This window comes from Protopterus annectens, chromosome 12.part0 (genome assembly GCF_019279795.1).
Source record: "Protopterus annectens isolate FY-2018-M chromosome 12.part0, PAN1.0, whole genome shotgun sequence".
NCBI lineage: Eukaryota > Metazoa > Chordata > Ceratodontiformes > Protopteridae > Protopterus > Protopterus annectens.
Genome location: NC_056746.1, coordinates 427,774,983 through 427,787,100, shown reverse-complemented (window position 1 = coordinate 427,787,100; position 12,118 = coordinate 427,774,983). Strand labels below are relative to the sequence as shown.

Below are 12,118 nucleotides of genomic sequence, written 5' to 3'. Positions count from 1 at the left end.
TGTTCTCTAGCACTTAAAAAAAAAACACACACACACATATATATATATATATATATATATATATATATATATATAGTGATAATCAGTGTAAATAATTAAGTGAATTAATGCAAACTGTAATTTCATTTGAACTGTGATGGATTTTGACAAGAACTTGGGATGATGGTTGGACAATATCCAAATAAAATGTTCAGACATACTGGAATTCAGCAAATAAACAACACACTACTATGTACATATTTTTTAATACCAGCCTTTACTTAACTGCTTTACAGAATCCCAATTATTAGTGTAAACACTGCCATGTTAGGCTTTTACAAAAATGTAAAGAAACATCTGGCTGATTATGTACATTTTTTTAAACAAAGGAAAAAAGTTCAGATACCCAGAGAAAACCATTTCAGAAATGGCTTCTGAGTTTAATTTAATTGCCAAAGAGTACAGCACAAAGTTTTCAAAGAAGCCATTAAGCTTACTTAGCTGCAATGCAGATGTCCTTTATACAGTTTTAATTCATTACACATATATAAGAACCGTATCAAAATATACATAACTAATAAGTCAAATTCCCTTTGTAGCATAATGATGCTGAGGAACTTGTTTATTACTGCTAACAAACTTCACCATTCCAGATACAAAAGCACTACTGCCATCCTGCTTAGAGCCATTCTTCTTCCCAATGTGCTGTTTCCACTCCTCTTCTCAAATGAAGTTTAATATTAACCTCATAACCTGCATCTTCTTTCACTTCTGTCACTCGTATGAAGAGCAACAGTATAAGAAAGCAAGAGGAATGAAAAAAAGAACAAACTTCAGTTGACAAATTAGTTGTAAACCTATAACATCTATAAGAATTTAACTGGAGTATAACGTACATTTAACAGCCATTAAGCAATAACCTTCTAATATCTGCAACACTTAGTACCAAACTGTCCCACATTATGCCTGGCATGAAAAAGAAGCACATGATCAACAGTGCTATATAAATCTTGTGACTGTAAAAATTAGTATGCAACTGGTCACAGTAACAAAAGGACCAGAAACAGTTAACCTACTCACAATACTGCAAAGCAAGATATTACCAAACTTTTAAGACGGAACTTCAGAAAGATGCATACTTTTTCATAAACCACTCCTGCTAGTGCTTTCTCTAAGGTAAATCAATGGCACCCAACAACCAGAACATTTTCTGCCAGGTCATATAGAATTTTACGTTTTCATTTCACACCCAAGGCTCTGTAACATGGTGATACATTGTCTTGGAGTTTAACTGGAATAAAACAGTACAAAACAGGATTCAATACTGCATCTTCACATTCTTGATCCTCTTTCTTGTAAGATCTGAAATAAAACATATGTTTACCGATTAGAAACTTTGTTAAACATAAAACTAGCAAGCACATACAAAATGATGGTTTATTCAGTAGCACACTAACTTTCTTTTACAGATCACTGACAAATATAATCACTCTTACCAGGCTAACATGCAGGGATTAAAAATAAAGCTACTCAGTGGCCATAATGGTAAATTTAATCATTCTGTTTTTACTGAAAGGGTAGCCCTTTTGTTTCTATGGGGTCCTTTTTCAGAGGAAGATGTATGAGGACTATAGTGGTAGGAGTGGAATGGGCACTAAAAAGAGAGCACAAGTAAAACCCAAGAGCAACAACATACTACAAAGGCAAACTACTAAGAATAGCATGAAAGTATAGTTGAGTGAAAAACAACAGACACAGCAACAACTATATTAATAGCAGTATGTTTGTATATATGTATGTATGTATGTATGCATGTATATATATATATATTTAACATTTTAGTTGTCTGTGCCTGCTGACCATCTGTCTGATCTGACTTCTCCCATTTGTTCCCCAACTGGTGCAGGGCTGTGGCTTTGATATTGCCCAGGCAGCCATCTTTTTTTTTTTTTTGGAATGCACCTAACTTTCTCCTTTACTGTGCATGCCAAGTACATGCTGGAGGCTTCAGTCTGCTAGCAGCCTTAATAAGGGCATGTCACATGCTTCTATGAGTGCCATAACTCCTTAGAAGGCCTTGTCTCCCTTTGAAGCAAGCACCTCCATAGGATCTTCAGTCTCCACCAGAGATTTTAACATGGAGGATGTACCATAGACATGCATGTCCCCATCCTACTGCTGAGAAAGGCAAACAGGCATGTCCACATCACTCCTCTTCCTTCCTCCTCAGTTCCACTAGTGCCTGGGCCGGTGATCAAACTGGGGATATCTGACTATGATACTAGTTTTAGCTTTTACCTTTCTTCTCTGGAAGCCCATCTCTTTTGCAAAATTCTAAAACAGTACCCACCATACTATAAACAAGCCTTTGTCATGCTATTTCTAAGATGCCAATGACATTAATCAGTCCCTTACAAACAAGTTCAGGCCTCCAGTCAGCTTGCACTCTTCAAAACTTTACATCATCCCAGACAGCAAGAAAATGTATCCCACAAGAGAAAGTGCAAATGTGGCAGAAACATGGGCGGCCTTTGTGGTGTAAGCATTTATAAACATTAAGAGAATGAACACAAAATAATGCAACTGCACCAGCCATTTGTAACAAACACCTAAGGAAACTATTAAAAACGAAGGAGGAAAAAAAACAAATGTTGCATCTGAATCTCTCAAGATTTTCCACCAAACAGAATGCTTCATTTGGGAATCAAACCCTTCATTCCCTTACCTTTTCCACAGGCATTGTTCAAGTAGCACTAAAGGACGACTACTGCAAATTCCATCCTAGCCAACAACTAAGCATCCCCTTATATTCTCCAACAAATTCCTTGCATGGTTGCTGGTTTATGAATACAAGAAAAAATAGTTTTGAAATGCTTCAGAAGCAGTTCCTGCCTTAACAGAAAGGGGCTTAACCACTCCCCTCTAAATGCTTTACCAAGTTTATCAAAACAAACAGCTAGGTGGTTACCCAACCACAGAGACATTCTGGAGACAAGCAATCTTTGTGAATTAAGGATTCATTTTTTTTAATTTGCAGTTCAGCTTCCAATTTAAAATGTATCAGTCTATAAATATTTGGGGTATGCAACAGTATTTCTCCCTTAGTTCTGTCTTAGAAAAGAATACTGGTAACTAGGTGGACTGGTTAAATGCTTCAATAGTGTTACACATGTACAAGCAAAAGGAGGATTTCTTTAATAACCCCTCTGTTCTAATGAAAAAATGTGTAAGGCTCATTCATCTATCCAATATAACTGCTACCAGAAACAATTTTCCAAGGTAGATCTTTATGCATTCTGCAGTGGGAGCTTCAAAAGGAGACACAGTAACCTTCTGTATAATGAAGCTAAGATGGAACAGGTAAATATATATATAGGTGGCCAAAGGGGAAGTGCACCCCTTCAAGATAAGTTTTATTACAAGATGTGTTATTAAAAAGAACCCAATTCATGTATGCCAATACACAAAAATGCAGCTGGATTGAGTTATGAATTGCTCAGCTACAGAATTTTAATTTTAAACTGCAAAGCACACAGTATGACTCTTACTTGTTTTATATACCAAATGTGCTGCCTTGTTCATGTTAACAGCCAAAGAGTGAAAACTTTTAAAGGCTAGCCAAACAGCCAGAACACTTATGTCTCAGTATTGGGCTGTTAAAGTCAAGCCTCTCTTGTCCTGAGCTAACAGGTAGTGCAGTATGCTCCCCAAAAAGTATCATAAGTGTGTGATCGGGTGACTTCAACAGATATACCATGAGACGAACACTGGTAAAGTTTTATAGTGAGCCTACCACCTTAAAGTGGAGAGAGAGAGAAATAATTTGGGAAAGAAAGAATGAGGTTGTTAAAGTAACTTGATCTCACAGCCTGTTTTAGTTTACTCTCTCATTTAGAACCCAGAAGACCAGAGATGTTCTTTTGCTGTAGCTGGGTTTCTCTGCCTAAAAAGAATGATCTTTTGAGGTTTGTCCAGAGGATGAAATGTTTGGTGAAAAGTACACTGCAGAGCTTAGGAACTAAATGCTCTGTATGGGAGTATGCCATGACCTGCTACAGTTTACAGGAATTTCCAACTTCTGAAACAAGTATAGAAGTCCCTGAGGTTAGGTGGCATCTGGATCCAATCTTGCCACAGGTTCATAGGTGTGTACTAGGCTAATGGCCCTGGAGCCTTTACAAGCCTAGCCCACAGGATTACCCTGACATCGTGACTTTGTTGAGTAGAGCTACTGGAGTGATCCCCGGGTGAATTTTCTATTTCCCATCCACTCATCAAGATTTCTCTTGAAGAGGGCCAGTGAGGTGCTCTGTTTGACATGTATGGGAAGTCTATTTCATAGCTTGGGCAGTCTCTGGTTTATTAACCTGTCCCTCCAGCACGTTCTGTTGATTGTGGTAATGAGGTTGAGGTCTCTGGAGCATGTGGTGCGGAGGGATTGGGATTTCTTTACATGTAGCATTTCTAACAGAGCTGGGTCAGACATGGCTTTGTAAGTCATGCAGAGATCACCTCTAAGAGATCACCTCTAAGTAGGCAATACGAGACCGAGAATAGTTGGAGTTTTCTGAGTCTGTCCATACAGAACAAGTGTTTATGGCCTAGGATTCTCTGTGAGGTACTTTTGCGGCCTCTCCAGTTATTGCAGGTGTCTAGCGAGGTACATGCCAAATGGGGCATTGTACTCGGACTGGCCTAATGAGCGAAGAATAGAGGAAGACGATGACCTCTTTCTTCCTGGATGCAAAACCCTTAGTAATCAGATGTGCCACATAAAAGGAATTTCTGACCATAGTGGCAGTGTGGTGGTCAAAAGAGAGGTTGCTGTCAACCTGTGTTCCCAGATCTCTTATAATGCCTTCTGTGTTCAGTGGACTACCATTTTTGTGGTAGTTCATGGGAACTGGGTTTTTCCCAAAGGGGATGATGACATTTTTTGGCATTGATCTTGAGGCCATGGTTCTGACACCAGTTGTCTGTCGCAGTGAGGCCTTTCTGTAGGATGTCACTGTCACTTGGGGAGTTAATAATGGCTCCAAACTTGCAATTGTCTGTGAACTTTGTCAGCCAGAGTCCCTTTGTGTTGGACTGGACTTATGAAAAGTAGATACCAAACAGGAGATGACCCAGGACTGATCCCTGTGGGATTCCACTCATAATTGGTCGGCAGTCTGACTTGGAGTCAGCTACTTTCACACTGTGGGTTCTATCTGTGAGCCAGTTTGCAACCCACCTAGTGATATAGGGATTGATGCCTAGTGAGGTTTTTCTATGATTCCTGAGTGGGGAATGGTATCAAAGGCCTTGGCCAGATCAATTGTGAGACAGAGGCCAAATACTTTGTAAATATCCTTGGTGTTGTAACCAGTTTACGGTAATTAAAATTTTCTGAAACAAACTTAATACTCAAGACCAGTTGTTTACCTACACTTGTGAATCTATTATTAGGAAGTCTCTGACGTTAGGAGTATGCAAATGCTTTCAACTACCAGGCACTTAATATTCTTTTTTTAAAGCACTTTCATTGAATTATCACTTGTGAAGTATGCAAACTTAAATTTCTATAAAAGTAATCAAAACATATAAAGTTAACATTTACAAACATTATAAATCACATATTGTTCTATACAATATAACCACACCAACATTACATAATTTGTTCTGACTTCTCTTAAACCTCACTCCTCCTCCAAAACATTTTTCTGCATGTATTGTTCCCACAATTTAATTTTTTTCTGCGTAATTCGCTCCTATCCTTTTCTAAAGATCCCACTTTCTGTTCATTTATATTGATTACAATATTCACTCCAAGTATGATTGGTTTACACTTTGATTTCCATTTTCTAATAATTGCTTTTTTTGTAAGCCACCAGAATTAAATTTAACAAGGCCTTGCTAGGTCTATGCAATCTAGATCCAGGGAGCTCAATCATTTCCTTAGCTACACTCATCTGCTCGCCCAGTATTCCTGACCGAGTACTCTGGAAGGAATTTGTAAAGTCTGTCAACTAAATTGCCCTCTACGAACATATGCCCCAGGTATAACTTTCCCCCCACTACAATTCCACCACTTGCCATCTACCTGAGAAAAAAATATATGGAGACTGCTTGGGGTATAAAAGTACCCATGCAAACACCTCCTGGCACAAAATCCTAAATCATCTAGATTTTGTTGCATATTTGGGAGCCATACCTATGTCCTTCCATTGTTTCTTTGTGAATTGCTTAACTAAACTATTTTCCTATTTTTCCTGACCTCCTCTGATTAATTCCTATAGCTATCATGCAATATTTTACATGGTCTACAAATGATCCCTTTTTAAGCAGCTTCTGTTCTAGAAACAAACTAAAAACTCAGCTAGTGTAGGTCTTTCATTTAGGATCAATCCCTGTTAGGAAAGACTATTTCTAGCCTGCAGTCAAAATGGTTTCCCATTCTGTTACCTTTCTCTCTCAAATTATTTGCTGCAAATGCATTGGTTCCTTTAACAGCTTCCTCCAGCAAATTTCAGGCCTCCTTGCCCATTCTCTGTTCTTTTAATTGCAGTCATCCCTATAAGGAGGATCTCCTTTCTCCATTACCATGCTGGCTTAGTTTTTAGTATACTTTCTTCTATTTTATGAAAATAATATTGTGTGACTGTTCTTCTTAAGGCTCTGCATCTAAAAGCCTACTCTTTCCTTATTTCCTTGAATTACCCACCACTTCATCATCATCCATTTCCACTTTCAATTGTAGCATTTTGCTTGTGTTATGTAGAGGAGCTTTAACTGTGCAACTCTAAAATATCCCTTCAAATCAGGTAATCGTAAACCTCCTTGCTCTATTGGAAGGATCTACTTATCCCACTTGACTTTTGCCCTCTTCCCCTCCCAAATAAAATTCAACTCTATTACTATTCACAATTTCTTCTCTGGTTGACAAAAATATACCGGACCTGTGAATAAAACTAAAGGGACTAAAACAGTTTACTACTTGCATCTTGCCATCTATATCCATAGGCAAGAGCTTCTAGTTTCTCAAGTTTAGTATTACCTTTTGTTTAGTATCTTCCCATACATCCTTAGCTGCCATAACATAATCCTATTTAACCCATACCCTTAAATACTTCATTGTATTGTCCCCTTAAATATGGGTATTGCTAAACCAATTCATGTGTGGGTACAAAGTTTACAGGTATAACCTTTTTGTCTTCATTAATTTTATACCCCCCCCCCCCCAAAAAAAAAAAAACTGGAACAGTCACAATGTTCCACACAACACAGAGATGTCTTTTTCTGGTTTTATCAGGTACAAAATAATACTGTCTACAAACAAAGCCAACTTTTCTTAACTACCATACCAATTATATCCTCGAATTTCTAAGTCACTTATTTTCTTTGCTAATGGCTCTAAATATAACAAAACAGGAAAAAGGACACCCCTGCCTGGCTTCTCTGTTCAGATACAACTTATCACTGAGGAATCTTCCCACTTCAATTTTTGCCTCCAATCGCTCATATATCCTCCTAATTAACCTTATTACTATACCTGGAAATACAAATGCTTCCATTGCCCTACTCATAAAATCTAGGCTTACTCTGTCAAAGGCCGTTTCAGCATCAAGATTCAACAGCAGCAGCTGTATTTTCTTACATTCTGCTTCCATCTGGAGCACCACTGTTCAATTAATGTTAAATGTTTACCGCCCCACTCCCCACTAATACAAAACCAGAGTGATCCATATTTATCAATTTTGGCAACACCTATGCCATTCCTTTAGCTACTATAGACAAACACTTTACAATCTATGGTTTAAAACTGAAACGGCACATATGAAGATGTATCTAATAGGTCTTTATTGTCTTTAGGTATTACAACCACTACAATTTTTTTAAGGATGTTGGTACTTCCCCTCCTTTTAATATACTGCCAAACAAAGTCTTCCAGAACTTTTATCACTTTCTTCTCTTCTAGCTTCCAAGCTTCCACTGGAGTATCATGTATTCCTTGAAACATTCTTGCAGATGGGTTATACATTAACATGTTTATCTCATCTCCTCTTACCCTAACTATATGTCCACTTCTCTGCTTTACACGAATTTTCATAAAATTTCCAAATGATTTCCAATATCTCTACAGGATCTTTGGTTATTTTTCTTGTTACAGGCTCCCAAACTTTTGCAACAGGCTGCCAAAGTCTTTGTGCCAATGCCAAAAGTTTTTGCAGTCTGAAGTTATCAAAAAACAGTTGCTTAACAACAATATTTTTAAACTCATGTAAATTATCCAGCTATTCCCTTATTTTTTTTCTTTAGCACTCTGGAATTGCACTTCTTATTCTGTGAGAATCCCCTTATTCTGTAATATATTAACCTTTGTCATCCTCTCTAAAGAATTCTTAGCCATACTTCATTTTCTTTTATTTCTGCTCTATTTTTAAAATACACTTTTATTTTTATCCTGTTCACTAGCTACAACTTATGGAGTACTTTCCATCTTCCCTTATAATTCCAGAATAATTTCCATTACTAATTCCTCATATTTACTATATTACCCTGTATTTTTATCTTTTTAATTATTGGCACATGATCTGAAAAAGTTATTGGCTGTGTGTCAAAGCTCTCAATTAAATGGACATTCCCTGTAAACTATAAATTCTGTACAGTCTAGCCCAGTTATTTGTACCTAGGGGAATAATATGTAAAATTCTCCGAATTCCTACTACTGAACTCATCTTCCATGCCAAATATTTTTATACATTTCTTCAGAGGTTTACCCTCTTTTGTTATACTTTCCTTTCTAGGCTCCTCTGATACATCCCTCCTTACTGCAAACCAAATTCCAGTCCCCACCTATAAATCATACTCTGCTGAAAATGGATTATTTACTCCCATTTTTAAAGCTCTATAACAGCAGTTTAGGTGGAATATAAATACATGCCTGCGTAATACTCATCCCTTTCCAGTAGCCCATACTACCACAAATCTGCATTTATCTTTTTTTACCCTCTACTATCACTACTGGAGTTTCTTTAGCAATTATACGAGTACTCTCTTTCTTTGCCCCCAATATTCTGCTGAATATCCATCCTATAATCCTTTCTTTATCAAATTTAAATACTCACTTCTTTCCAAATGTGTCTCCTGTAGCACTCTTCTTTGCACTCAGCATTTCTCAATATATTTCTTAATATAATTAAAATCTCTCCTTTTTGCCTATACATGTGAGTCTATACACATTTACTATTCCCACCTGTTACATATGTTACTTTTAAATGTATATTTCTAGCTTTTGTGATATATGCACCCACTAAAGTTTGAAAGGTTAATCCTTTAAACAGTTTCTTTCTTAACACTGGAACCCATGTCACATTTACAAGACTTTCGCTTTTAATGAAAACCCTCCAATAATAAAAACAACCCCCTGAACCTGTCACATTAAACACAAAAACTATGTACATCTTCAAAAAAATTAAGTTCAACCCATCCAAAAGGAACAACTTTCCAAAATAGCTCCAGATACAAACCTTAATTAACCTAAAATTAAGATTATCTATGCTAAAATGCACATTATTGCCTTCTATTTGCACTAACCGTGTCTGTTTTTTTATCATTTCCTTCCCAGATGTGAAAAACAACTTGCATGCTTTCAGAAAACAGCAACTTTTCACCTTGAAGAAACTGGTGTTCTGCTTTTTATTGCTCTGTCAGCTTGTTTCCATGGAAATTAAGAGAAATGTAGCCTTCAGCTGAAGACTTCCAAAGACAAGCTAAAACATTTATTGTTAAAGGAAAACCATTACATTCATTGTTCGCTTACATGTTTCCACTTGAAACTTATTTTTAGATTAAGCCAAGTGTCTTAATCCGGACATTCACCTACATAAGAGTGAGAAAACATTTCAGCTCTACAGATATTATGATGTGTACTTTTGCACCCCATCTCAACAACATAAAATTGCAGCCTATTAAGCAAGGTTTTGTCTAGCCTCTTCTCTTTTTACTTTGTAATGCCTACATTTCTTAGCACACAAACAAAAACAACACGACAGTGAGAGAGAGAGAAAAGGCATCTGTTTAACTTTAGTATCATTACACATACAAAAACATCCAAGAATGCTTTACTATAAAACACCCAATTTACATCAAGAAAAATATCATAGAAATACTGTTAACAGAAATTGCTTTACTTAAGTTATCTCATTCTTCCTCCCTCTCCCTCAGTGACTTTTCAAATATTAATGACATGAAGTGAGGTAAAGGCCTTTCAGTTCTCCACAAGTTTAACAATGTCAACAGAAGTCCATTCTTCCTATGTTTTTATATTCTTCTATAACTACTAGAGCTCGTCTAGCAATTGAGGCTTTGCAATCTCACATTTATTCAATAATGTCTGTGTTGCTGGTCTTCTTCCTGTTCATCTCCAACTCCCAACTCCAGATTCTGGGTCCAATCCAAGGCACTCCCCAAGTCTTCTAGTCAACTCCTGGGCTTTTCTCAGTCTCTCAACCATTTTCCTTTGGAACAGTGGAAAAAGTTTCACTGGCAAAGGCTCTCCATGTGCTTTATCACCAGAAGAATGAGAAGCAGAATCCCCTTCTAGTTGATGGTCTGCATATCCTCCTTAGCCTGTTCTGCATCAAAAAAGAAAATGACTGATCCTCAAGGAAAAATATTCAGAAGACAGCTGGACCCAACAGCTTCAATCTCACACGTCTCTCGATATTCCCTGATCGCTGGAATAAATTAGCTTCTCTTCTGCCTGGTGTACAGTTAATAATCATTTTCCAGAGAGAGATTACTAAATAATCAGCCCTTCTGCCATAGTTTTGTCAGGATTAATGCTTTCTGCTGGTCAGTTTGCATCTTTACTAATACAGATCTTGGTTGCTTTCTCATGGCCAGATTTAGAGCATGCACATGGTATGTCCTTTCAAGTAACCACTCCGGTTATGGAATACCAGCCCAACTGCTTATTTATGCCTTCACAAAATACAGTCTAATCCTACTAGTTTCTCTGCAACAGTTTCTCAGATTTTCTTTATATGCTCGGTCTTCTAATTCTACCATTTTGTGAAACATCTCTTTGTGAACAGTTGCATATTCAGGCAGCCTTTTCTTCATTTCGACTTCTGTTTTTTGCAGTTTTATATGCTCGTCCAAATATCTGTTTAAATCTTCCTCCATTTTTTCCAGGCTTTTGTAGTCTGAGTTGATACCCCTTCAGTGTTTTGTTTCATTTAATCAGCTCTGAGCACATTTGACTTCTTTCTTCCTCTAGACTACTGGAAGACATGTCTTGTGCCAAAGCTGGAGCTTGAACAGCTGCATGATTCTTCCCAGTCAGTAGTTTCACTTCAACTTTTCTAGATGATTTTCATTTTGGTTCTATTAGTTTCTTCTTTGCTGGCATCCAGGCAGTGTACTTACTAACCAGTGCTGAACTTACTAAAGGTGACTGAGTACCTGGTCTTGTCTTTTAGTTTCTTTTTTCATACTGGCAGAACTGAAGATAAGCTGTTATTCAGTGTGCAGCCATCTTGGAAAGGCACTTAATATCCTTGAGGGAGAAATGAAAACTGGTAGTGATTTCATCCCATTGTGAAACACAGGTGCACTCTGCTGATGGTCTAAATTTGGAACCTATAAAAGGAGTCTTCTATATTTACTGCAATCATCCAAGTTTTGGAAGAATAAAGGGAACACTACAAATAAACATTTGAACTTTCTGGCTCTGGCATACCTGTTCACAACTAAGCATTTAAAATGTTGTCAGAACCCTGCTTTTCAGAGAAAATGATTTTATTTCTTCATCCATGTGTTTAATGCATGGGAACATGTTCATAAGCAACACACTTTATGGTGCTTCTTGAATATGACAATTAAGCATGTAGAAAGTACAGTTGTGTACCTACCATAAATGTAGATTTTCGAGTGTATTCACTGTTGCAGTCATTACACTTGGGTTATCCTGCTGGCAGGCTACCCGCAGTCGGCCTGAATTCCAAAGTCCTGGTCCGGCGTCGGTTGCTGTCACTCTTCCCTGACGTCAGTACGTAAGGGGTATTTAAGATGCAGCCGACACCATTTTCTTCAGTTTTACTTGCCCGAGATGTCAGGTGCCCCCAAGAAGGTAGACAATACATATTGCTTATAA

General features: G+C 37.4%; 1 protein-coding gene across 2 annotated transcripts in view; it reads right to left on the bottom strand.

The window, feature by feature from the left end:
• Window positions 1-237: 237 nt before the first annotated feature.
• KCTD5 (potassium channel tetramerization domain containing 5) overlaps window positions 238-12,118 on the bottom strand; it is a 1,265,680-nt gene continuing 1,253,799 nt past the window's right edge. For both annotated transcript variants that reach the window (XM_044089537.1, XM_044089538.1), the window contains one exon: window positions 238-1,341. In XM_044089537.1, coding sequence (XP_043945472.1) covers window positions 1,312-1,341 — 30 coding nt within the window. In that variant the 3' untranslated portion in view covers window positions 238-1,311. The remainder of the gene's footprint in view (window positions 1,342-12,118) is intronic.